Here is a 27,865-nt window from a genome sequence, read left to right as displayed (position 1 = left end):
AGGCACACATTGGTGCATAAAATGAATTAGATTAGGTTTTTGTAGGTTAATAACAGCCCCCCCATGTGAAAACAACACCCCGGAAGCAGGAAGCAAGCTTTGCCTGAGAAGCTGTACTCAGGGCCCGCCTCCGACACACACCCTTCGTCACGGCTGACGTCATCTTCCTCCTAGTGACTGCTGTTATCAAGATGGCGCTGCGGCCAGGATCTGGGGGAGGCGGCAGGTATTTTAGCCTTTAAAAATCAACTCTGTCGCTTAAATGTTAACCATTTGTGAATTATCCGCCTCTGAGTGACGTTTAGCAACACAGTAATCCCAAAGAATGGCCTCCAAGACAGCGACTAAAGGTTGTTCTGTTGTCGGGTGCAGGGTGATGAGATGAGATGAGATGGTTGTCAGGTGTCACAGCTAACGTAAGCTAGCTGGTTTTGTATGCTCAGAGTGTACCAATATAATGCCAAAATGTCCGTATTTTTACAAAGAACACGTGTCATGCTTTGTGTAACCGCTACCGTCAGGAACTCTCGCGGTATCTGGTGATATTTCATGATGTGTATATAGAAAACAACGCATATTCATCTCTTATAGCATCGTCAGGAAAGTGGCTAGCACCTGTGCAGTCAGGCCCCTGGACGGCTGACAGTCTATCTGATCTTACTTATGAACTTTATGACTATTACATACATTATCTGCCATAGGGGTATTACGTATCTGTAAAGTGCTTAAAAAAATGAAGCAGATGGGAAGTGCAGGTAGCTGCTGATTTAGTTAATAATTTACCTTTCAACACATTAAGGGCAACTCCATATCTTTTAAAGAGTAGTTATTTAATTAATCACGCACTTAACCAAGTGTCACATGCACACTCCTCCTCTCTAACCATCACATCGTTTTACATCTTGAGGAGTTTTCTACAGGTGTGTTAATAGAGCAGTATTATTATGATGGTCTGCAGCCTCATGATTATTTCATAACCTGAATTCGAGCAGCTTTAATAATAAATATGCTCTGACTACAAGCATCTCAACTAGCCCTGTGATACTGATCTGACGGCTGAAACCAAAACCCTCAAGGCTGTGGATGAGTGTGGCCACTGAGTAGTAGGAAAAAGCAGGTGTAATGTGAAGACCTGGTGATAATAACAGTTGTATGGTTGACAGTATTTGACTTGTGCTGTCATTTCTGTGAAATTGTCCCTATTGTTTGATTAAATTATGGGCACTTAATGCAACTTTTTGACCAAACAATGACCGGATATTCAATCACAGGAAGGTTTTACTGGTAATTTTGCACCGCCTCTCTAAAAGTCACAGTCAGAAACGGTCAGAAATGTAAATGTATCCTATCCAAGCTGTCCTGTTACGGTGTTAAGGTAAGCCTTTGTCCCAATGTTTCTTATCAATGAGTAGGACTCTTGTATGTCAATATTGGATTTGTAGTCCGAGGTTTAGAAGTTCCTTCACCTTCTATATTATTTTAATAGCTGGATTTGTGCAAAACAGACCATAATGGAATAATCCAAATAGAGTAGGACAACTCATTTTTCTCTGAATCATCCCCAGTCAAGTGTACAAACTGATATTATCCATGTTGGTCATTCTTTACTATTTACAATTGTTTTCACTACTGCTAAAAAATACCTCACCTTTATCTGGGAGGTGTCTGTCTGTCACATTAAGTGTATGTACTTCTACCCTGGTGCATCTGTAATCTGGTTCATGCTCAAATCGGTTTACATTTCAATGTAATGAAGGTAAATGAAGGAATTCAGTTTTGGAAAAGGTTTAGTTCAGTGTTTTTTCCTGCCGTGCACGATTTGATTAAAGAAATACAGAAATAATACATAACAAATCTGTCAGGAGAGAGTACAAAGCCATGAGGTAGAGCAGTGTTGAAACTTACAAAACCTGCTAGACAGCTGCATCTACTTTTTGTGGGTGTTTTTAGAGTTTATTTTTCAATGAATTTCTGCGCAGTGACTGTATTCCTCCCACGGAAACAGCAACACAAATGCATGATGCATCTAGAGTTGTGTCCGCTGATGGTCACTCCATGCATGCAGATCTGTCGGTCTTCTACAGGCCAGGTGATTGTCAGACAGTTAACATTATGAATATCAGATGATTTTCTATTTTGCTTTTAGTGTATTGTTCTCTTTTGGAATGGTTGGTATTTCCAAGTGTGAATTATAACTAGATATATTAGGTATTTAGGTATGTCGTATTCGTATCGTATCGTATATCTGTTTTGGAGAACTGGGTAATTGACAAATACAATCACAGCCTTAATTTTGATGTCATGTCGGTAGATATGTAGTTGTTGATTTTGCATGTCGGTGTCAATCAGATATGATAAAGCTCAAAAACATTTAGTATTTCATTAAATAAAAAGGAGAAAATAAAGAAAAACCTTACATTTTGAGTAGCTGAAACCACGACATTTTACTTGATTATGAATCAATTTTCTCAATAGTTACAGACTTCCTATCAAAAACATTGTGCTCATAATGTTCTCTTTTAAAGGGTCTCAGTCTGTATTCCCCTAACTAATGTATATTCCACCAAAGGAGCAGCTTCAGAATAATATGAAATCATTCTTGTTTAAGCGTCCTTGGTCATGATGACATTGACAGTAACTCCTGAACCTGCTTGTGTCCTCTGGTCTTTATGAACAGTTGTATGATATCTGGGGGATTATCAGAGGCCTTTTACAAGGCGTCAACAGCTGCTCGCTGCTTATCTCCTTCCATGTTAATCTGCCCAGCCTTGACCTGTTATTTGCTGCAGGGTGGTGGGCAGCAGAGCTGTAGTGCTCTTATAAAAGCTTGTTAAGCTGCTGGTATTACAGGCAGCAGATGTGAGTGTGAAACCCCCCCGAGTCAAGCACCATCACTGACTGAAGCTAACGCCCTATTGCATCAGTACTGTGAGGGGAACCACTTCTTCCTGCTAATAGGATAATGTTGTTCAATTATTATTTTCAAATGGTGATTGTAGGGGCTTTACAGTGTGTTTTTATTTATTAACGTTATAATATATTTTTGTGTAATAAATTGTGTCCTCTTTATATATACTTTTGCTGTGTACTTTTTAGAATATAGCTGAATTGATTAGCTTTTGATGAGTTTTGTTTAGGTCATTTAGCAGCAGAAATGCTGTTCCAAAGTTCTCAAATAAACAGTGTATCGGCTTTTTTCCTCTGTTTAATATCTCTGTTAATACATTGTAAATCATTGTTTTGCTTTCCAGACAACACAAGTAGGGAAATTATGACCATGGTTATTGATCCCGATTATAATCTTAAGATACAACCCTAGTGTACAGTTTTCAACCTTTGCACTGCACGAAGATACACACTTTCCTCACAATGTTAAATGAACAAAGCTTCCTTAAGGACATTTTTCATTTTATAGTCAAGTTCCGGTCTAAGTCATTCCTTATTCGTCTCAGGGGGTTTGTAATTGCTTTGGCTATAACTTGGATTGTCTGGTGAAGAGTTCCCTGTTTCCCCTTTGTTAGTTATGTTGGTAAAGTTACTAATATGATAATGTCACTCGCACATTGGATTAGTGATGCTCAAACCCAGAGTCATTCTCTTTCTTCTGCTTGTCTCTGCATCCCCTGTTCCAGCCTGAAGAACTGGGCTGTAAGAAGTTATTTGACAAATAGCTGAAGGCCTGTGTGGGTTGGCTTTGGTTAGATTGACTTGGCCGTCGTGTAGAGACTCTCTCTGATTATCTCCTAAAGGCATGTTTCACAGCACAGAGTCCAAGTCATCTGTAAAAAAAACACTCTACCATTCCTGCAGATTGTCTGGCATTAATAACAACATTTCGAAGATTTGCTGTTTGGAAATCAAGCTTAAATCTGGTCTTTGTAAATAAACTTTATTTTTGTCAACAGCTCTTACAGTACAGGAAGGCATTTACACTCAATGACACAATCAAACCTAATCCAATCACATAGTTTGAAGAGGTAAAGGCACCTTTTATTCAGTCATACAGTTTCAAATGTCATTAACTTTTGGCTAAATAATCTCTCTATAATAACGAGCTCTTTTGTTTGTGTTGTAATAATATGACAGTGTACAGTATACAATTATATTTACTCTATTGAATACTATCTTGTTATGCAGCACACATAACAGCAATCACTAGTTAGGAAATCTAAATACAGTCATGACTTTCCCTTTACGAAGGCTTCTGATTGCCCGCCTCATTTCCACAGGGGGTGCACAGGCGCAGTTTATGAAGTACTGATGACTTTTACTTTGCATTGTTCAAGGTTACAGGGGGACATGTTGCTGTTTTAGATAACCGTAATGTATTATCTGTTTGTTTCTTTACTTTGGCCTTCAATCATATAAGCTAATTTCCTGTTTGTTTTCTTCCTTTAGTTTTATGTATCCTGTTGGAGGGGGCTTGGGACCGCCACAAGGTGAGTCACTCTGCTGCAGTCAGTAGTGGCAGCCTATTCATACAACATGTTGTGAGACGAGATGGTTATTTTTAAGGAGGAAAATGTGTCGGTTCAACTGTCGCAGTTCTAGTCTATTGACTTCCAAATACTTGCTCTTAAATATAAGGCTGTTGTCGTGTGGGACAGTCATAGTGCAGAAAGGTGTTTATTCCCCTCCTGTGTACTGACAGCCCGGCTTAAGTTGACCGTAGCACATAAAACGTAAAACATTTGTTGCTTCTTCCACTGAAGGGAAAACTGCTCTCTTTTAAAGGCTCTAGGCATGGAGTCCTGGCACAACCTATGGCCACTACCCAATTTGGACCATATTTTACCAATTTGATTATCAGAAGCCTAAACATAAATGGAACAAGCTTTTGTTCTGAATTTTAAATGTGACTCACCTAGCAAAATGTGACTCATCTAGCAAAATGTCCGAACATTTGAATTAAATATTCCTTTTGAAAAACAAAAAAGTTACACTGTTTTTAATTATTGTCATCATTAACATTTTTACGTAACAAGTTATTTACAAGCTTCCACAACATTTGATCCAAAATGTTGCTGCTTGAGATCACTGTAAGTCAACAGGCAGAAGTAAAGAGCAGCATGAATCAAAACATTGAAGCGCATTCCTTTGTCGCCCATTATTGAGCTGTGCTAGCTTGTCATATCTAGGTTTACTTTGCAGTAATACTCGATAAACTATCCACACTCCACTGGGGGAAAAACGTCTCTGAGGGGTCATTACATGCTCCCATTAGCATTGTCATTTTAGACTAAGTAGATTGTCACCTAAACAAGCCACTTATTCAGCCCTGTTGGGCCGTAACATGAGGAATCATTTGCAGGCCGGTCGCTCGTCTCTGGCTGTCAGCTCACACAGCATCTGGGAAAACAAACAGACACTTTTCTATTTCTTCCCTTGGTCCTCTTGTTTTCCTCCAAGCTGTCACACTAGTTACCACAAAGGCAGGTTGTTGTTGCTGAACCCGTGTATTTTCCTAGCTGCCTAGGAAATTGATTTGCAATTTTGAATTATGTTCAGACTCAGACTTTTTTTATCACAATCTGCAGACATGTTTTAAGTTTTTCTCAGTGTTATCAAAACATGCTTACTGTCATGCTTCACATTTTAATGTAATATTCTGTTCCTTGTGTGTTTCTTTAGGCATGGTACCCATGCAGCAACAACAGCAACAGCAGCAGCAGCAACAGCAACAACAGCAGCAGCAACAGCAGCAACAGCAGCAACAGCAGCAGCAGCAGCAGCAGGGCTTCCCTATGGTTCCAGTCATGCAGCCCAACATGCAGGGCATGATGGGAATGCACTTTGGGGGACAGATGCCCCAAGGAGCAATGCCCATGCAGGTGAGCTTGTGTTTCTGTATTGGACTGCATCTTATTTCTGTTCTTGAATCTGAGCTCACTTTCCCTTACTGTAAGCATGAACTATATCTAATAATAATAATTCAATATATTTCTGATTTCTTTTTGCATCTCACAGGGTGGGATGGCTATCAGGATGCAGACCCCTGGGATGCAGTTCATGGGTCAGCCACAGTTTATGGGTATGAGACCTGCTGGACCCCAGTACACGGCGGACATGCAGAAACAAATGGCAGAGGAGCACCAGTAAGAAACCCTAACACTGACATCACGGCTCTGCTTTGTGTTTGTTTGTGCGTTAGCATGAATGCTTACATATATCTCAGCGTTCTGATGTTAGGATTTAGCTCTAAGCTCTGCTGTTCCATAAATCCAGCCTCACACAGAGCCGCTTGCATGGCTGTCAACTCTTAATCTTGTTGAGTTGTTTTCCAGAACTAAAATGTTACTATGACACTGACTCTCGTTACGCTCCAGTGCTGCTGCTATTACCACTCATTTGATAACTTTCCATAGCATTTTCATGTTATACCATATCTTTTTTTTACAAGGGAGGGGGGTGTCAATATGCTGACTCATTCTTAAGCTAACTTGAACCCCCCCCAAAAATAATTGTCATTTAAGTTACCGTAATTTTCTGACTAAAAGCCGCGCCTTTTTCCCTATGTTTCGACGCTGCGGTTTATATAACGGTGCGGCTAATCTATGGATTTTTACAGCTAACGGCCAACACCTTTAACTCTATGGGCTCTATGGCCGGTCCGCGGACCCCCACCTTTAAGCGGCGGGTTCCAGCAGGAAAAGCTGGAGGCCGGAAAAGAGTGAGACAGGTAGCGCGCAAAAGTAAAAGTGGAACCGAGAGTGGTATGCCGCTGCTGCGGCTTATATTCAGGTGCGCCTTATAGTCCGAAGATTACGGTAATATACAGTGCTTATGGTTTTATATTAAATAGAAATAATGGTTATTATTTTATTGGTTACAATCATACTCGGAATCAAGAAGGAGCTACTGTTTGATGGACATCCTACTTTCTTCCATTTCATTTATGAACGTGTCAATGAAATTGCACACAGTATTATTACTCTGTTTTTGCTCTTTCAAAAAACCTAATCCACATATTTTGTAATTTCCCCAAACTATTGAACTTCTCTCCCCATAATGTCGTTACTCTTCTTGCCCTTTAGGAAACGTCTGGAGCAGCAACAGAAGATGCTGGAGGAGGACAGGAAGAGACGACAGTTTGAGGAGCAGAAACAGAAGCTGAGGCTGCTCAGCAGTGTCAAACCCAAGGTGAGTTTCTCTCCACATTAACGTGTCTTTTTAATGACATGTCCACCGCTCGTATACATGACCCTCTGGTCTCTCGATCTTCTGTTGTACTCAGACAGGGGAGAAGAGCCGCGATGACGCACTGGAGGCAATCAAAGGCAACCTGGATGGCTTCAGCAGAGACGCCAAGATGCACCCCACCCCATCATCACAGACCAAGAAGCCAGGTACCCTCACTCAGCACGTTTCCCTTTAATCCATGATGTTTTATTCCCTTCCATCAGCATATGCGCTCTCTGTTCAAATGCGCCTGTACAACAATATGAACTGGATTAGAGGCAGATCAGCATGATGACTGCTCAGCCGTTTGAGTTCTGTTTCATTTTCATCACATAATCTTGATCCCATTCCTTTTACTTCACATGATATTATTTTCCCTCACTTCATTACTACACTTGAACTGTCTTTAGTTTACTTGTTTGATAAAATGTCAGTGTTCACGTTCTGGAGAATTAACATTGTCTTAACAAAATATATTTCCCTCCCTTAACTTACTCAGTGCGTACAGGAAACTGTTGTTTTCAAAACATCTATGTTTGTATCTTCGTTCAAACTGAAACTCAGTTGTGTCTGCTCCTTCTGCCACAGGTCGAATATGTCTTGAGTTGCGAAGAGTTTCACATTTGTATTATTTATTTTTGTAGCTACACAAATCTCGCAATTCATAAGAAAAAGAAAAGAGAACATTTAAAAATGTAATAAATGTAAGTTGCACAGCTATGTTTTTTGTTCTTATCTCATTAATAATCTCAAGGCCCTTTAGGTTAACCTTGTGATCCACCCTTACAAGCAGTTTGTTTTAGAATCATTATTCTGGCAGCTTTTACAATTTGATTATCGTTCGTCAGTTTAAACGCTTGTACCCTGTATTAAATCAAAATATTATTGAATTTGCAGTTCTGCAATTTCCTTTTCGTATCTTTATCTCTCTTGCAATGGGCAGCCCGTTATTCATTCTTCATTGTAGTTTGGGTCATGTGTTGTGCCATCATCATCATTATTTCTTCATTTTTGCAGACTCATCGCCACCACACCTGTCTGTCACCACTCACTCCCTCCCCCCAGCTTTCTGCGAGGACACTGATGAGTTTAGTGACTTTCAGGGGCCTGTAGACGGCCCTGCCTCCTTCCCTCCGTCCTCCTCCACTTCCTCCACCTTCGGCTTTTCATCTCAGGCCCTCGCCCAGCCTTCGTCCTCTGCCCCCCCGACAGGTTTCTGTCAGGACGATGACGAGTTTAGTGACTTTGTTCAGGGTCCTCTCAATGCTTTCCCTCCCTCCAACTTCCACATGTCCTCTGAGGCCCAAGTTCAGCCTTCAGGTCTGTCCTCCACCTCTTCCTCCTCCCTCCCTCAGTCCCTCCCTGCCTCTGTGTCCATTCCCACTGATACCCAACACTCTGCTGTCAACACCAGCACCCAATCTACATGTCAAGGTAACTCCTTTTTCTTTGTTGACACCCCCCCCTTCCCATCCTCATAGTTTACGCTCAACCATTAACACTTTTTTTTAACGTATAGTGCCGCTTTCGTTGCTGATGCTTAATATTTCTGGATTGTGAGTTGGTTTTGGCCTGCGTTACAGTGTGAGAGCATGCAGCCAGCACAGCAGATGGCCTCATTACCCGAACCTTTAAAGCTACCAGACACCTCAAATAGGAACAACAAGGATGCGTAATCAATAAGAAGCCCATCTTGCTTCATCATTAGAAAGTGAAAAGCTTTCTCAGTAGGTTTCAAACATATCGTAGCTGAACCCGTCATTCAAACTGAATCTGTTTTTGGTTTTGATCGAAGACTGTCACACTCATGTGTCATCTGCCGTCTAATTTCTGGGATGAGCAGCTGCTCCGTGACAGCTCTCGGCCTCTAAACTATGAATGACAGGAAAGAAAGATCACCTTCTGTCCAGAGAAATGCAACAGCTAGCCCTCAATCATCAAGTCTCATCTCCCAATTCCTCTGAGAGATTTCTGACCTAGTTGTTTAGCATCTTGAATAAGAAGATTAGATGGCCTCAGGATCAAGGAGAGAGACTTAAGGAATATTTCAAGAAGCTTACTGTGAAAAATTATCAATTTTCTTTTCTTGTTCAGATGATAAAGAATCAAAGTTGAAGGTTGCACAAGAAATTTGACATTGTTTATTGGCTCTTTGAAAATGTACAAGGTGAAAATCAAGGAATAATACACTATATGCAAGCAGGAATGTAACAGGAACCCACGTATAGAGCAGAAAGCACATACATATACTGTAACCATCAAGATATAAAGGTTGATATTTGCTAAGCTAACATTTCTTTCATTTGGTGGGGTATTAACCTACTACTCGTTAACCATGCTAATGAGCCCAGCCTCAGTTCATTTATGGACATGTTTGGATCTGCAAGCATGTAATCATCAAGCTAGGGGAAGGTTATTTGAGAGGGAATATTAGGTAAACCAGCATCAACAAAAAACAAGACACACAATTTGGTTTTAAAATAGCTGGGAGATTTTTGTTGAAACCTTCAATTGCCCGTTGATTATTACTGCTAAAGTATGAGCCATTAGAAGTCAGGAAACAGGTGAACTGCCTTTCCTAGATATGACTCTACCACATTGATAAAACAGCTCTACATCTCTGAACAGCAATGCTTTGATATATTACACAAGACCAAACACACACTTTTTATTGCAGGTGTGGTTCTTTAGCAAATAAGTAAAAACTTAAATTGACTGTTAATCAAAAAAAGGGCCAAAAAGTAAATTCTGTATCTCCCTAATCCCCCTAAAGCAACAAAAAGTGTAACTTGGCTTTAGAAAATGTTTAATCTTCAACTGCCGTGAAAGCCAGTGTGTGTTATCAAGAAACCTGTTCCTCATTCATCCCCTCAGGCCCGTCCCTGGAAGAGAAGCTATTCTCCTCATGCGATCTTTCTGCTGATAGGACGGCGCAGTTTAGCTTTAAATCCAGGCAGAGTCTGGCTGAAATGGGTCCTAGAACTAAAGTTACAACCCAGTTTCACTCCAGCAATAAAGCGAGGAACTGGGCTGCGGCCCCCAAGGACTTGAGCTCTGTCTTCGTCTCAGAAAAGCTTCCTGAGGCTCCGGTGTCAGCGCCAGGCGCCCCCCCATCAGCTGCTGCCTCGTCTCCTCAAACCCGTAGTGACAGTGGTGAGAGAAGTGCCTGCTTATTAGATTTCATAGCTTCTTCTTCTCTCCCTTGCTTTGCTGCACAAAATCAAAGCAGTAGTTTTTCTTTCTGTCCTCGGGAAATATTTTCACTCTTTCTAACCCTCACCAAATAATCCTGCACCTTTTGCAGCAGCTACATCTATTCTATCTCTTTGGATCGGGGGTGGGGAACCCTTTTCCTCTCAAGGGCCATTTCAATTGTTTCAGTCGGTCTAGATTTCTTGATTTTTTTTCTTTTTTGCCTTTGTTTTTAAATTACCTCGAGGGCCGTACCAAATGGTCTCGCGGATACGGCCCGGAGGCCGGATGTTCCCTACCCCTGCTTTGGATCATAATTGGTTTAACATCATATTCTCCACTGGTCATTATACTATTTTAGTTTCTGAAGTGAAATCATGCTGACATTTTCTTCACCTCTGAGATTATCATGCAGTGGCGGGATCTTTACATCTTCTCCTAGTCTCTGCTCTTATTTCACCCCGCTTGAAACCTTTGTCCAAATCTCGGTGGACGGGCCTTCTTATGTTGCCGCTCTCCGCACACATTGTGGAAATGGTCTGTTAAATTCCTGAGGTGATAACTCAATAATCTGCTGTCTGTTCCCCCGCTGTGTAACACCCTCTGGCGCATGCTGACTGCTTTGGTTTAACAGGGATGCGCACAGGGATGGAGCCCAAACATAATCCGAGGCGAGCTGATTGTGCATGCCACTTGGCCAATCCTTTGTGCTGTTATTTGTTTGTCTGTGTCCGTGTCCTCCGTGATATCCAGGGAAATAAAGAGGCTCCTCATGGAGACGGGGGAGATTTGTAATAACATTAATTTAACTGCCCAAGACTGATGGGAGTAAACAGATGCCTTGCACAATAACAGATGCCTTGTTAGGGACTGGAAACAAACTATAGCTCTTTTTCTTTTTAAATGATTATTAAGCTATTGCAGAAAGAAGTTTTTTTGGGTCAATGTAAAGCAAAATCAGATTTTTTTTACAAGACAATCTCCTGTCTCCCCCCTCCTTGAGTCTAAGAATGTCTCTCAGAGTGATTTATAGATGTCTGATGTGGCAGGACGCTTGTGATTCAGTGCAGGGGAGCATTACGTCTGCACAGAGCCTTCCAGACATCAGTTGTAGGATTTTGTTGAGCTCGATACAAGCAGGGCTCAGCTGCCAAGAGGCTTTGCAAATCGTATGCCCGGACACGGCTTTTGCTATAACAACTAACTGTGTGTGTTTGTTTGTTTGTAACAGCAGGTGTTGCCGTGTATCCACAACAAGAGCACATCCAGCCCATGCTGCCAGCATGGGTTTACAACGACAGCCTCATCCCAGGTTAACATTATACATAATATCAGATTTACACTGTTTTGTGGGAAATTTATTTAATTTCCAATGAAGCCGATAACTGAGTTGTATTCCTGTCAATTTCTGGCATACATTAAAATGATCCTTTCTGTTTTTTTCCCATAGAAATGTTCCAGAAGGTTCTTGAATTCACCATGACTCCTGCAGGGATAGACACAGCCAAGCTCTACCCCATACTAATGTCCTCAGGTCTTCCTAGGGAAGCACTGGGGCAAATCTGGGCGTCAGCCAACCGCACGACGCCTGGAATGCTGACCAAGGAGGAGCTCTACACTGTACTTGCACTAATTGGCGTGGCACAGGTAAACACCTCAGTCAAAACAAATGATCCCTTAGATCGACTTCATTAATCATCCCCCATGGTGTTCACAAAGTTGCGCCATGAACTCCATACTGAAATAAGATGTGTTTGAAGGGGGAGAAAGAGGTAGCGCATTGACTTAGCCCGGGGCCTGTGAAGCATTGTAAGCCCAATATATGGCCGAGTCCCTATCAGCCGAGTTTGGCAGCAACTTCTTATCATCCTTAGCCCGGATCTGTCACCGCCACCCCTGGGGGGATGAAATTCTGCAGGCAGATCACGCAAAACTGCATGCCACTGCTTCCATGAGAGGAGTAATAAAACACCATTGTTGATGTAAACCTAGAGCATAAAAAGCAAGCACAAAAAAGTGCTCTCTCCTGGAGGTTAGAGTCTGACAGGGACACCTGTTCAAAAGGAACTTAACTATAGAACAATTATTTACATACAAACATCAGCCTTTTTTCCTATTTAAGTAATTATATGATGAAATCAGATCGAAAGGTTCTTTTAGCCGCTGTGCCATGACACCTCTATTGATTTAAATGAACAATGTATTATTCATTTGACGTTGAAGTTTTGTGTAAGTGAGCAGGTGTTAGTAATGAGGTGGCATTGATTAATAAATACAAGTTATTTAACTATGTGCTCTATGAGTAGATTTGACTGGATGAATGCTCATTATGGTTTAGGATTTCCAGTTTTTAAGGATGGTCTTCTTAGCGATCGATAGGCCAACAAATAGTCGTTTTGTGTGTCTCAGTGCTATTTCAACAAAGGATGAATCATAATTATATATAATGAATGCACTTTTCCGTGGAACCGACCTAGGTGTATACAGACAACTGATTCTGTTGTACAGTTTTTTGTATTGTTGCAGAAGTAGCTTACAGCAGTAACGGCCCGTCCACACACAGGCATGAAAAAAATCTTGATGCTGGGCGTGTCTGAAGCTTGACGATTTTTTGCGACCAACAACCAATCACATGAATCTCCCGCTCCCGACATGCAAACCAATAGCAATGTTAAAACGAAGTAAACTGGATATAAACTCCCCAAACAGGTGAAAACCTACCAGTTTCACCCACTGTCTCTACCACCTCCCTCCATGCCTGGTTCCTCCGGTTTGTTTCCCGGTAAATACTTCTAGTCGTAAAGAACCGGGTGATTTGCTACCGTAATTTCTCGTTTGGAATATGAGGAAATGAACTGCGTTCTGGCTCTCCCAGCTTGAACATTGCTCAACTTTTGATGCTCACGATGCTTGCAAAGCCATGCTCCGCTCCCCACAATGCAGTTCGGCGAAGATTAAAAATCTTCTACGTCACCCCATTCAAGTGAATGGGCAAAGCTTTGAAAGATTTTTTTCATGCCTGTGTGTGGACGGGCCGTAAGTCGTCATGATCGTAAATCCTCATCCATTTTTTTCAATAGTTTTTTAATACAATTAAACTATATAGCACCAAGGAATAATTTTTTGGTTTTGGTATTTTCATTAGATTTGTGGCAGTAAGAAAAACGTCATAATAAACATCACTTGTAATGTTCTTTAAACCTGTCTCCTTTGTTACAGAGTGGCCTCCCAACGATGAATGTAGAAATCCTCGGTCAGTTCCCTTCTCCACCTGTGCCCAACTTGCCGGCCCTGGCTATGGCCTTGGCCCCTGTTATGCACCAGCAGCAGATGATGACCAAGCCCCAGGTTTCCATGGCGATGGCCATGCCCACACCAGCACCACCAGTCATGACCATGAAACCCACAGCCCCCGCTCCAGCCCCCTCAAACACTAACTTCATTGCCAGTTTCCCTGTTGCACAGGTAACAAGGTCATGCTTTAGTCCTGAATGTTCCTTTAGTCCTGAATGTTCCTTTAGTTCTGAATGTTCCTTTAGTCCTGAATGGAATGTTCCTTTAGTCCTTAATGTTCCTTTAGTCCTGAATTTTCCTTTAGTTCTGAATGTTCCTTTAGTCCTGAATGTTCCTTTAGTCCTGAATGGAATGTTCCTTTAGTCCTTAATGTTCCTTTAGTTCTGAATGTTCCTTTAGTCCTGAATGTTCCTTTAGTCCTGAATGTTCCTTTAGTCCTGAATGGAATGTTCCTTTAGTCCTTAATGTTCCTTTAGTCCTTAATGTTCCTTTAGTCCTGAATGTTCCTTTAGTCCTGAATGTTCCTTTAGTCCTGAATGTTCCTTTAGTTCTGAATGTTCCTTTAGTCCCGAATGTTCCTTTAGTCCTTAATGTTCCTTTAGTCCTGAATGTTCCTTTAGTCCTGAATGTTCCTTTAGTCCTGAATGTTCCTTTAGTTCTGAATGTTCCTTTAGTCCTAAATGTTCCTTTAGTCCTGAATGTTCCTTTAGTTCTGAATGTTCCTTTAGTCCTAAATGTTCCTTTAGTTCTGAATGTTCCTTTAGTCCTGAATTTTCCTTTAGTTCTGAATGTTCCTTTAGTCCTTAATGTTCCTTTAGTCCTGAATTTTCCTTTAGTTCTGAATGTTCCTTTAGTCCTGAATGTTCCTTTAGTCCTGAATGGAATGTTCCTTTAGTCCTTAATGTTCCTTTAGTTCTGAATGTTCCTTTAGTCCTGAATGTTCCTTTAGTCCTGAATGTTCCTTTAGTCCTGAATGGAATGTTCCTTTAGTCCTGAATGGAATGTTCCTTTAGTCCTTAATGTTCCTTTAGTCCTTAATGTTCCTTTAGTCCTGAATGTTCCTTTAGTCCTGAATGTTCCTTTAGTCCTGAATGTTCCTTTAGTTCTGAATGTTCCTTTAGTCCCGAATGTTCCTTTAGTCCCGAATGTTCCTTTGGTCCTTAATGTTCCTTTAGTTCTGAATGTTCCTTTAGTCCTGAATGTTCCTTTAGTTCTGAATGTTCCTTTAGTCCTGAATGTTCCTTTAGTCCTGAATGTTCCTTTAGTCCTGAATGTTCCTTTAGTTCTGAATGTTCCTTTACTCCTGAATGTTCCTTTAGTCCTGAATGTTCCTTTAGTTCTGAATGTTCCTTTAGTCCTAAATGTTCCTTTAGTCCTGAATGTTCCTTTAGTTCTGAATGTTCCTTTAGTCCTAAATGTTCCTTTAGTTCTGAATGTTCCTTTAGTCCTGAATTTTCCTTTAGTTCTGAATGTTCCTTTAGTCCTGAATGTTCCTTTAGTCCTGAATGGAATGTTCCTTTAGTCCTTAATGTTCCTTTAGTTCTGAATGTTCCTTTAGTCCTGAATGTTCCTTTAGTCCTGAATGTTCCTTTAGTCCTGAATGTTCCTTTAGTCCTGAATGGAATGTTCCTTTAGTCCTTAATGTTCCTTTAGTCCTTAATGTTCCTTTAGTCCTGAATGTTCCTTTAGTCCTGAATGTTCCTTTAGTCCTGAATGTTCCTTTAGTTCTGAATGTTCCTTTAGTCCCGAATGTTCCTTTAGTCCCGAATGTTCCTTTGGTCCTTAATGTTCCTTTAGTTCTGAATGTTCCTTTAGTCCTGAATGTTCCTTTAGTTCTGAATGTTCCTTTAGTCCTGAATGTTCCTTTAGTCCTGAATGTTCCTTTAGTCCTGAATGTTCCTTTAGTTCTGAATGTTCCTTTACTCCTGAATGTTCCTTTAGTCCTGAATGTTCCTTTAGTTCTGAATGTTCCTTTAGTTCTGAATGTTCCTTTAGTTCTGAATGTTCCTTTAGTTCTGAATGTTCCTTTAGTCCTGAATGTTCCTTTAGTCCTGAATGTTCCTTTAGTTCTGAATGTTCCTTTACTCCTGAATGTTCCTTTAGTCCTGAATGTTCCTTTAGTCCTGAATGTTCCTTTAGTTCTGAATGTTCCTTTAGTCCTGAATGTTCCTTTAGTCCTGAATGTTCCTTTAGTCCTGAATGTTCCTTTAGTCCTGAATGTTCCTTTAGTCCTGAATGTTCCTTTAGTCCTGAATGTTCCTTTAGTCCTGAATGTTCCTTTAGTCCTGAATGTTCCTTTAGTTCTGAATGTTCCTTTAGTCCTGAATGTTCCTTTAGTAGATCTCAGCTGACTTACTAACCCTCTGTTGGCTCAGGGGACCAAAGCCGATGACGACGACTTCCAGGACTTCCAGGAGGCTCCGAAGGCAGGAGCAGGAGAACTACCCTTCACTGAGTTTCAGGGGGAGTCCGGTGGAAGCTTCCCCCCCACCATCGCACCTCAGCATCAGAACAGGTAATGGCTGTGAGTGCAATTGAGACGCAGAGTAGGATTAATTAACTATAATTAAATATTTCAATACTGCAAAACCCAATTTTCATTCCATCTTACCTAATTAGCTATATCTTAAAAAGCTGAAGGTTGTAGATTTTCACTGCCTGAAATGACCCTTATGCTGAGTTTACATTTCAGGAAATGCATGAAAGTATTTAGTATTCCTCGTTATTTATGTCTCCTTTCACACTGGAACTAGTTGTGCTTTTATGCAGAAAGAGATGGAAACGTTTCCATTAATCAGGGTCCAATATTCAGCCCATTTTTGCTATTTATAACTGAGCTATTCTGCATAATATTTGTGTCCTCTCGCTTTGTCTTTCTTGCAAACTGCACAGTCAGACACACTGTCTTAATATCTCATAATAACCTCTTTAGAATAGCAATGGGATTGGGTCATCACTTAATGAATTCATTTCAGTGGACAGTAGATAAGCTCATTTTTGATATTACTTTCCAAGCCCCTTTGGAGATACTTCCCTTCCACAAAGAGAAAGCTGAAAGGCAGTTATCCTTTCTAAGACAAAGAGAAAGAAGGACAAAAATACCTCATATCTAATTTGTGTGGGCGTTTTCAAATTCTTCCTATTTCTCCTCTGAAAACCTACACTCTTGACTTTTTCAGCAATAAAAGAAGAATTCCCCACAGCCTGAGATCGCTGTCTAATTAAATGAGAAGCTGAGAAGCTCATGTTGGTATGGCAGACATAACTTACTGTCAGATGTGCTACAGAGAGAAGATACTCTTGTTCTCTGGAGTGTGGCTTTCTTTGGTGTTTTGTATTGAAGTATCCCCAAAAATCAGCTACTTTTTACATTTTTATTTAAAAAAAGGTTGTTTCTCACAGTGGCTGCAAAACAACGCAAATGGAAATACAAATAGTTTAATTGCTTGTGTGATACATACTGGAACAACGGAAAAGTTATACTTTTAAAATCTAAATCCTTATTTTATTTTATAGTGGTTTAGATCCTTCGAATGGTATCAATCTTATTTTTTAACTCTGAATAAGAAAGCAACTAAGTAAACTCCCCAAAATAAAAAAACTGTTCTTTTAAATGTAAGTTGATTTAAGTCAAGGTATATGTAATGGACAAGGGATTACATTATTTTATTTGTTTGATGATTTTTTATTTTCTTTCTATGTGTTTTGTTTAACACAATGTTCATGTTCACTTGCTTGTTTACTCTAGTCGACATGCATTTTTTTTTCTTTTTATAATTGAGGTGATGTGCATAATGCCACACATTGCCAGCCTTCAGTGGTAATTGAACACGTCAGTATTTTCATGTAAAAAGCTAAATGATAGATTACGTTTCCCTCAGCTTCCATTATCGTCACAATAAAGCTTGTAACAAACATTCACCAAACTAGTGAGCGTGGAGCAAATGTTCAATCAGCTTATGGGGATTAAACTCTACTTTTGAACTATTCCTCGTGTCTGACTGAAGCCTTTGTGTCCCTGCAGTGCGCCCGCCTTGCTGACTCCAGTGTCTGGGTCCTCGTCCGCCTCCATCACAGCCTCTGATAAGTACGCGGTCTTCAAGCAGCTGTCTGTGGATCAGCCTGCAGAGCCCACACCTCCCGTCTCAGGTACCTTCTAAACCTCACATAGAGTGGACATGGATTTGTTAGGAACAATATTTGCTCTCCATGTAATGCTGCAGGCAAGGCCAGGCAAGTTTATTTATACAGCACCTTTTCAACACAAGGCAATTCAAAGTGCTTAACAAAGATGAAAGACATTAAGGGCATTAAGAAATAGTGCAGCAGAAACATTTTATAAAATGACGGTGAACCCTGGGGAAAAAAGCAGGTCAGGAAGGGAGGGGAAAATGTGATCCGTGGATATTTAAACTAACTCATAGATAATGTCACTAGTGAGTATAGGCAACTAATGCTTCTCAAAGTCTAATATATTATCATTTTGATCAACCTCAATCTAGCCTTTTTATTACTTATTCAATAACATTGGTCCCTTAAATGCTACTACTGCAACCTAAGGTGTGCTGTAATAGTAATGCAGAGGAAATGATTCCCAAAGCAGCCAATATGAGGACACAGTTTTGTTGGTACTGTTTTAACTTCTTGCCATGCAGACTGTAATAAGTGTACAACTGCTTCTCTGTTTATTCATTTGTTCAAACTTTATCCATTGCTTCTATGTGTTTTGAACCAGATGGAGGAGACAAATACAGTGTGTTCAGACAGCTCGAGCCACCTGTTGACAAGAAACCATTTGGTAAGAAACTCAGCCCCGCTTTCCTTTCCTTTCAATAATTTTCTGTCTAAAACACTTATACTAACACAATATTTGGAGTATTTCTGAGACAATTCCTCTGGCCTCTTTGCAAAATGACAAAGAGGACTTGTTGGGCTCTGAGATGGTCCCTAGTGTGAGATGTCCTCTAGTTAAACCTTCTTTTATAACTCAGGGGACGTCAGGTCACTACAATGCCATATTTAATGCAAACCTTTTTACGCTGTATCCTGTTTTGCAAGCCTGCCGTGTTGATACCAGTATGTTTCCCCTCCCTGTTTCATTAGAACAGTTTCCGATGGGGACAGCTCTTACAACTCCAGTAAGTCATGGTTTGCGGTGACCTTCCCTTGGCATTGTCAGGCTCCATCTCCTTAATGAGCCCATTAGTTATCTCTTTTCCACCGTACAGCGGCAGTGTGAACAGATTCTCTGTTTCAGTCATGCATATCTTATACTGCCGAGGATGAACAAGCGCTGAAACACTTTTCAGACTTTTTCTTTGTGTTTTATACGAGACAGACAAATATATATTCTTTTTCTGCTGCTCTTTTATACTTTGTGTCATTTTTCTCCTTGCAAAAACACATCCATCTTAACTGGTAATTTCCGTTCCAATTGAGTTTCATTCATTTATCTACAATAAAATAAAACAGCCCACTCTATATACAGTAATGATAACAAAAGGTAAAAACTGTTAAAAGTTATTGTTAAGACTCACATCTACCTATACAATATAAGCAAAACTCACAAATCCTTATTTATACCATTGGCTCACATAGCTACTCAAGTACACTGTCTAACATATTCTGACTCATTCTGTTGACGACATTTATTTTTACTTTTCAGTATTACACTTTATTCTATTGTACAATATAAAAACTCATATATATATATGTTGCTGGTGTATAATCAAAGGATATATTTCTTCTAATATTATAAATGGTGGTCTCCGAGAGCTGTGTTACTTCACTGGGAGAAATATTCCCCTTGAAAGTTGAAGACTTTCAGAGACAACAAGACAACATAACTTGTTAAGATGGACTTTATTTTTGCAGAGTTGTTTCATCATGTTCTGTTTTTCAATGTAAACAGGTCTTTGCATGGTTGTGCGGGACTGTGTGTCTTTAGATGACGTAGGTTTTTGTGCAGTGATGTAGCATGCGGTTGGTTGGACACTCATTGACCAACAGAGTCATAAATAATCCAGCGTCTTCCTTTCTTTTAGGATTTAAGAAGTTATGCAATCATGGCTGGTTCAGCTGTCAGTTACCCTTATTGTCGGCCATGATGTTTATTTTATATTAAAACGTTGTCTTTGGTTCGCAGGGGAAGGATTTGCAGATTTCAAGTCTGTCAGCGCTGATGATGGCTTCACAGACTTTAAAACCGCGGACAGCGTTTCTCCATTAGAACCTTCAGACCAGGCCAAGATCTTTCAACCTGCCTTCCCTTCTGCTTTCCCAACCTCTCAGTCTCTCCAGCAGCTCCCACAGCAGCAGCAGCAGCAGCAGCCATCAGTGTCTCTTTCTCAGTCCAAAAATCCTCTCAACATGGCCGACCTGGACCTTTTCTCTTCTATAGCTTCTTCTGTTGCTGCCCCCTCTGAGACAAAACCCAGCACATTCCCCTCAGTGTCCGTGCCCCCCTCTCTAGTGCTCCTACCAGGTGGAGCCAAACCTCCAGGGGGGGGTACGGATGATTTTGGGGATTTTGCCCTTTTTGGCACGGCCTCTGATTCCGCTCAAGCTTCAGCCGCAGGAGGAGCTGTGGCAGTGCCTCAGGACGACTTTGCAGACTTCATGGCGTTTGGCAGTTCTGGTGGGGAGCCTAAAGGCGAGAGCGGCAGTGTGGGGGAGACCTCCACTCAGCAGAGACCTCAGCAGGGCTCAGACAAGTACGACGTGTTCAAACAGCTGTCTCTGGAGGGAGGCCTGGCCTACGAAGACACTAAGGAGAGCGGCGGCGGCTCCTACTCCTCTCTCAAGAGTGACACTGATGACTTTGCCGACTTTCAGTCATCCAAGTTTTGCACCGCGCTCGGCGCTTCGGAAAAGACTCTGGTGGACAAGGTGGCCGCCTTCAAACAGGCCAAAGAGGACTCGGCTTCTGTCAAGTCCCTGGACCTCCCGTCCATCGGGGGGAGCAGCGTAGGAAAGGACGACTCGGAGGACGCGCTCTCAGTGCAGCTGGACATGAAGCTCTCGGACATGGGCGGAGACCTGAAACACGTGATGTCGGACAGCTCTCTGGATCTGCCGGGTCTCTCGGCCCACCAGCCCCCCGCTACAGGTGAGGAATTAGTGCGATTGCTCTGGTGAGGCCCCCCCGCTCCGTCACACGCAGTATTAGATCCAAGGGGCCTCTCCTCCTCAGTGCCCTCTTGAGACAAACTAACAGGAGGGCAAAGTAATGAGGACCTAATTAAATGTAATATGCTCAAATACTGAAGACAGACGCAACACTACATGAATAACATATCAGATTAGACACATCATTTAGTCCATTCTACATTTCATCGTTCATCTCATTTATTTATGTTTTTATTTATGTATTTATTCCAATCCTTAGTTCCTTCCTCCCTCTTTTTATTTCCTCCCTCCCTACACTCATGTATTATAATCGTAATGACTGAAAGGTCCTGGCCCATATCTCTTATTTATTTTCAAACGATCGGTGGTTGGTTTTGATGTGATGGCCATCCTAGTTCATAGCGAAGGTCTGCTCCTCTTTTGTAGAGGCGTGCGTGTTGTTGACGTGCCGTCCAATCAAACGGAGAGGTTGAATTGAATGCCAACAAGTACAGAGGTTATTACGGTGGCGGTCCTGTTTTATTTATTTTATCACAGGTTTTGCACAATGGGCTGCGGACAAAGGCATTGTCTGTAAGCCATCATTCACCTTCTAACGCTAGGCATTAGGTTGGTGCTGAGCGCATACAGTAACATCATTTTGATTTGCTGAACATTAATTGTTTCTTTACATATTAAACAAGCTATTTTGAAATAGAGCAACAGCTAATGTGTCACAAATGAAGCTGGGATGTTGGCCGCATCATAGAGGATGCTATTATCAGGCCGTTGAATGGCCGGTATTGTATTACCCTGCAGTATTTTGAAACATCCCATGCAGTATTATTTCAATCAAATGGCCGTCTAATTATGGGATGTTTTCATAGAAGTGTGTTGGCTCTTCCCCCCCCTACCTCATGTCCATGAAAGTGAAGATGCATTTTAAATTGTGTTGTTGATGGGTTTATTATTTATTGAAAGACATTCTACCCAGTTTTAGTATTAATCAGGTTATGCACATTTCAGCTCTCCCTCCAATGGTTGTCATTAATTCATTGAGCATTTCACCTTCCATGGCTCATGTTACACAGAAAACATTCAACATCAGTTCCTCTTGTAACCTGAGGCGGCATGCAACCGTTGTGAAGCCTTGCAACTCAAAACATATTAGTTTTTCATTTTTTTAACTTTTCTTGTAGGCGTTTTTGCTACTGCTCATATCAGTACCCAGTTTAACATTGATACATTCCCAGGAAGCTTTTACTCTCCCGTAACAGCTGCTCCACCTCCCCCTGTTTTCTCTTGTTTATCTGATGTTTTGTTCTCCAAGAGCTCTGGGACTGACCTGTTGTTAAAGTGTAGCAGGCCGAGCACCTCATTATGCTTTGCACTGTGTTATCGGACATGTTTGTAAACTTAAAGAGACAGTATTTTTTTTTTTTTTTCGGTTCCTTTTGAGGAATCTGGTTCTATTTATTTACTCTTTTAAGATTATTTGTCTTTTATCTGTGATACTGCGGCATGTATTATCACGTGTGGCTCTACGGTCTGGCTCTCTGAGAACATAATGACGTTAGTGTTACCCTTCCTGCCTTGCTTTTTGCTGCAGTGTGCCTGCCTTTACAATTTGTGAAATTGACAAGAAAATAATATAGAATACCCAAGCTGTTTTTATGAAAGGAGAAAATGTATACAGATTTAATAGTGTATTTTTATTACAGGAATATGAGCTCTTATTATGAAAGACTCCTTGATCTTGTTGTGATTTGCAAACTATGTAAATTAGCCAACAGTATTTAGTAAGATGACAATATTTTAGGTTACCATTCCAAACCAAACATTGTTGTCTTGATTACTTATGATGTGCTATTATTTAGGGGATCATAAGAGTGTGTGCACATTACCCTGCTTTGACAACAAGTACTGTAGCAAAGAAAAAGGATACTGTCTCTTTAAATCTGTTTCTGCATCTGTGATTGGATGTAATTAAAACCCTATCTGGGATGTCAGGTTAAAGGATTGCCCTCTTTGTCTTCTGTAACCCTTTGAGTACTTGAACAAGACAATGTCATTTTGTACGCAGATCAATGCAGGCATTGTGACCATCTCATTTGCTATTGGAATACAAACCGGGACAAAAATCCTATTTGATAATTGTAAATGTATAAAGATGGCAGCCTCTTAAATTGTGAAGTCCTCACTGCTCCTAAAGTGCAGTACATAGCCTTTCCAAACAAGCATTGATCCCCCCCAGGTCCTCAAAGGGTTAATGCTTCCTGCCTTGAGCTTGAAATATGTTTTCGACCTGGCTTTTCAAGTGTTCTGTACTCTTATCTTTTCCAAAACACCTGTTGCTTTACATCCTAATGGGTAAAACAAAGTCTGTCATCTCCCCAGAACTGATTTTAGTCTGTCAATGTGCCTTCTCATTCTAGTTCCTGCTTCTATATCCTCAGATTATCTTCGTTTTACCTTCTGGCTGTTTGTTTTCTCACTTTTTCTCCTGAATCTGCATGCCCTTGTATACTAAATGACTGGAATCTAATTTTACAAGTGTACGTTTGACAAACCTCTTGTAATAATAGACCTCTTTCACAGTACTTTGTGACCTTTCTCTCTTTCTCTCTACTCATACTGTCGTAATAAATATTACTGTTGGTATTGCTCAAATGCGTACCGTCTTTATTTTTTCTCCTTTCCTTTCTTGAGATGCCACAAATTGATCTAATGACACAAAGCGTACAGCACTAGGTCCTTGTCAATTTCACAAATTGCTTTTTGTATCTAAGGGGCTGTGTCATGCAAAATAGGAAGGGTTTAACAAGGTGTGTGTGTGTGTGTGTGTGTGTGTGTGTGTGTGTGTGTGTGTGTGTGTGTGTGTGTGTGTGTGTGTGTGTGTGTGTGTGTGTGTGTGTGTGTGTGTGTGTGTGTGTGTGTGTGTGTGTGTGTGTGTGTGTGTGTGTGTGTGTGTGTGTGTGTGTGTGTGTGTGTGTGTGTGTGTGTGTGTGTGTGTGTGTGTGTGTGTGTGTGTGTGTGTGTCATAACTGTTTCCTGTCCACACAGTTTAAGGAATAGAGCAGAGGTAGTGACAGGAAATATATTTTATTGATGTTGTTTGAGCCATGAGACAAAATCCTTCAGGTTCCACTTAGTTTACAGAGATCAGCTTTTATTGTGGTTATGAGAGCTGTTTGTCACAAATCAGAACAGCAAGTGTTGCCAGTGAAAAGGGAATTGTCCGCTACAGAAAAGCACTATTAGTATTTATTGTGTTTCACCAAAATGATGGCATTATATTTTTTTAACATGATTCAGCTCACACATCAAAACAACTTGTTTATTGTTTCTGAGGTAATTTGTTAAAACAGAACTCTCTCAAATGTGGGTGAGGGTATTCATTAGTGTTACAACGACTATCCTTAGTCTACAATAATAATAATAATAATAATAATAATAGAGGTGTCAGCATTGTAGATATGCTGAATTACAGTATATTTGATTGCCTGTGTATTTCAGAGTTTATTTTCACATGATTTTGAATGACAAAATATCTGAAGGGGGTTATTTGACGATGCATCTCATCAGTCCACTATTGCTACACGGAATAGACGATGCTACATAATATGACAGGGAAGTTATAGGATCAGAACTCCCAAAATAACAAAATATGTCTGCAATTATGTCTGAGAATTTGGCACAATGATTGAAAAATGCCATATCAATTATTCAACTGAAAAATCTCTTTTAAAAACACTGCTCCAGGTCATCCACAGAGAACTGTATCATATGGACTATGTCTAAGGTTAAAAGTCAGTCAAATGTGCAGAATATCAAAGGAAACCTGGGATATTGTTTTTAGAAAGGAGTTTTCTGTCTTTGTTTGTAATTCTCAATCCTGTCAGCACCAAAAACAACATCTGATGAACTTGTATTTTATTGGCTGAAGGTGGAAATGTCAGACCGATATATCAAAACCTGTCTGCAGGGTAAGGCATCACTAGTAGGTGAAGATAGCTAATACACACGAGGAGCCTAAAATAGATGACATAGTGATAATCCAATACACATCTCAGTCCTTCTTCCAGGCTCATCAATCTACCTATCATGACAGCATCTATGCTATTCCTAGGAACCACCGGTATGTCTGTGTTGTCATTACAGAAGGAGACGACATGAAATTTGACCCCTTTGGGACCTCTGCCCTCAGCACGCTGGCCAGCTATGACTGGTCAGACCGGGAGGAATGTCTGCCCGAGGTCCGAAAGCCTCAGGGCTTTGAAGGAGCTTCCCTTCCATCTTTAGTGCCAGCTCAGAGGAAGGAGCTGACCTTTGGCAGCACGGAAAACATCACAAGCCGCTCCGTAGCAAAGATCACAACCTCCTTCGCCACCGAGGACAGCTCATCCACAGACGACAGGTTTGAAGCCTTTGCTGATTTTGGCTCCAGCGAACAGGGAGGTGTGGATGACGAGGACGACTTTGGGGATTTTGCCAGCACTGTTTCTGAAAAGTCCGACTCGCCCGCCGCCAACGCTGATGCCGGCTCCGAGGGGAACCAGAGCGAGGCCTCTGATGAGTTTGGAGCCTTCCAGGCGGACAAGCCTAAGTTTGGCAAGTCTGACTTCCTCAAAGCCAGCGCTCAGACCAAAGTCAAGTCCAGTGAGGAGATGATCAAGAACGAACTGGCGACCTTTGACCTGTGTGTTCAAGGTGAGCTTCAACATTCATTTATCTATATATCTTTGGTTCTGAGAACATTTGATTGACAATTTTTACTCAATAATCAGCCATTTAATTGATCAAGAATACAGTCATAATTGCAGCCCTAAATCACTCGTTTAGAGAAGAAGAAGAAGACATACTTTATTTATCCATCACAGGGAAATATCGTTCTGTTGTGTTTAGACACATAGCACACACAGGGAGTATATACATGCACAAACACAGAGGATAAAGTTTCAAGGTTAGGTGCCTTGCTCAAGGGCTCCTCGGCAGTGGCCCAGGAGGTGAACTGGCACCTCTCCAGCTACCAGCTAATCCGATTTTTGTTGTTGTTGGTCCGATCGGGGCGTGAACCAGCGACCTTTCGGTCCCTAGAGACTGAGCCACTGCCGCCTTAGAGCATGTCTACTTTTAAATTGAAAGATGCCTCACAGACTAGAACTCAAGATTATATATTTAAACAGTTATTTCCAAAATCCAAAATGACTCAGTTTACAATAATATTTCAAGGATTAAAAGCTGGGGTAGATGAATGTGTGCATGCTCTCTACCAATTTGCTACTGATAAATATCAACATGTTGTGAAACGCTATAAACGTGTGGCAAAAAAAAAAGACAACAACACTGTCACTCCTCTCTGCCACTCACCCCCACATGTTAGGCCCCTCAGATCTGTAATTAGGCTGTTAGACGTTAGATGGCAGTGTTGAGATGACCGCCCCGCTCTAATGGCAGTGACTGCTGAGATGGATTAGCAGAGGCCAAGAAATCCATGAGCACAAATCAACCGTATCCATCAAAAGGCTGTTCTTATTTAAAATGCTGTTTGCTGGTGTCATGCTCCACGAATAATTGATCAGCCTTTCCTGCACGGTGATAAAAGCTAATTTGCCCAATAGATTTAGCTCCCTGTTCTGCGTTAAATGTGTGTGAGGAAGAGGGCTCTACTTTCTCCTCCTCACCCAGTGCAACAGTAATCTGATCATTGTGGAGCCTCTGGGTTCTGTGGAGGATGACGCATGTCTCTGTGGGTGGTGGAGGAGTTTGAGGGGGGTAAATTACCTGTGTCTGGACAACACACACACACACACACACACACACACACACACACACACACACACACACACACACACACACACACACACACATACACATACACATACACGCGCACACGCACACGCGCACACGCACACATGCACTAACTGCCAGCCCCAATGGAATAGCCTGTGTTTGTTGTGGTGCTCTGCCAGGATTTGTCCGTCTGTGAGGCCCTATGAATAATTCATACCTGAATATTTGTGCCTCTGTTTTGTAAGCAATTATTTTTTGTCACAAATGAAGTATTTACTCATGCTGTCCTTGTCCGGGTGGAATTAGCCATAACAGAATGGAAGTATAATGATTACCAACAAACAGGTGCATATCTCATCAACATGGGATGCTGAACTGATAGCAGAAAAAGTTATTTAATATATTTGTGGTTTTCACTATCCTGTCTTTGCCTTAGGCTCCCACAAACGCAGTCACAGTCTGGGCGATAAGGAGATCGGGCGTTCCCCCCCCTCTCCGGCTCCAGAGCAGCCCTTCAGAGACCGATCCAACACCCTGAGCGAGAAGCCCGCCCTGCCTGTCATCAGGGACAAGTACAAGGACCTGACTGGGGAGGTGGAGGTGAGGAGGGCCGCGCGCTAAACCACATGTTAGCGGTGTTATCACCAACAATATCAGCGCAGTACTCAGGAATGTGAAATGCTACAGAAATGTTCCTCAGTTCTCTTTTTCCTTTGTGTTCATTTCAGATATGTTTGTGCTCCTTTGTTGCAGGAGAGCGAGCGCTACGCATACGAGTGGCAAAGGTGTCTGGAAAGTGCTCTGGAGGTTTGTTTTTGTTTGTGTGCTGTCACACATTTGTTTCGGGATAAATCATTTTCTTCCCCCTGCAAACACCTCAATGATTTCCATTAATTTTTTTATGTAAAATGTCTCAAAGTCTGACAGAAGAAAACATAGCACAAATACATAACACTGTCTTGCCGTTACCTGAAATATTTGTATTCATGAGAGTACAGGATTTTCTTATTATTTTATTTATGTTTTTTAAAGAGAACACTTATTGTGAGGGTGGCAATCACAGTAAAAGGGATTTTGGCCAGAAAACAAGACTGTTAGATCCGACTTTGTGGTAATTTGTCAAAGAACTCACATGCATACATAAGGCATACACTACTTGACAGAGGTTAATATTGTAATAGAAAATGTATACAGTGGGTGTGTGTATGTATATATATATATATATATATATATATATATATATATATATATATATATATATATATATATATATATATATATATATATATATATATATATA

The 27,865-nt window shown here is 41.1% G+C and overlaps 1 protein-coding gene across 6 annotated transcripts in view; it reads left to right on the top strand.

Moving 5' to 3' along the window:
• Nucleotides 1-104: 104 nt before the first annotated feature.
• The window catches only part of synrg (synergin, gamma), a 40,525-nt gene continuing 12,764 nt past the window's right edge, over nucleotides 105-27,865 (top strand). The window contains exons 1-18 of one of the 6 annotated variants that reach the window (XM_079675067.1): nucleotides 105-226; nucleotides 4,399-4,439; nucleotides 5,632-5,831; nucleotides 5,968-6,095; nucleotides 7,035-7,140; nucleotides 7,235-7,346; nucleotides 8,197-8,613; nucleotides 10,054-10,332; nucleotides 11,603-11,683; nucleotides 11,822-12,018; nucleotides 13,591-13,836; nucleotides 16,041-16,180; nucleotides 17,690-17,814; nucleotides 18,401-18,463; nucleotides 19,811-20,773; nucleotides 24,934-25,482; nucleotides 27,002-27,165; nucleotides 27,319-27,372. In XM_079675067.1, the coding sequence (XP_079531193.1) occupies nucleotides 192-226; nucleotides 4,399-4,439; nucleotides 5,632-5,831; nucleotides 5,968-6,095; nucleotides 7,035-7,140; nucleotides 7,235-7,346; nucleotides 8,197-8,613; nucleotides 10,054-10,332; nucleotides 11,603-11,683; nucleotides 11,822-12,018; nucleotides 13,591-13,836; nucleotides 16,041-16,180; nucleotides 17,690-17,814; nucleotides 18,401-18,463; nucleotides 19,811-20,773; nucleotides 24,934-25,482; nucleotides 27,002-27,165; nucleotides 27,319-27,372 (3,900 nt within the window). In that variant the 5' untranslated portion in view covers nucleotides 105-191. The remainder of the gene's footprint in view (nucleotides 227-4,398; nucleotides 4,440-5,631; nucleotides 5,832-5,967; nucleotides 6,096-7,034; nucleotides 7,141-7,234; nucleotides 7,347-8,196; nucleotides 8,614-10,053; nucleotides 10,333-11,602; nucleotides 11,684-11,821; nucleotides 12,019-13,590; nucleotides 13,837-16,040; nucleotides 16,181-17,689; nucleotides 17,815-18,400; nucleotides 18,464-19,810; nucleotides 20,774-24,933; nucleotides 25,483-27,001; nucleotides 27,166-27,318; nucleotides 27,373-27,865) is intronic. The other 5 variants (XM_079675068.1, XM_079675070.1, XM_079675069.1 and 2 more) reach the window with 5 other exon arrangements.

The sequence above is a fragment of the Notothenia rossii genome, assembly GCF_949606895.1.
Source record: "Notothenia rossii genome assembly, chromosome: 4".
Lineage (NCBI taxonomy): Eukaryota > Metazoa > Chordata > Actinopteri > Perciformes > Nototheniidae > Notothenia > Notothenia rossii.
This window is presented reverse-complemented; position numbering and strand designations above follow the sequence as displayed.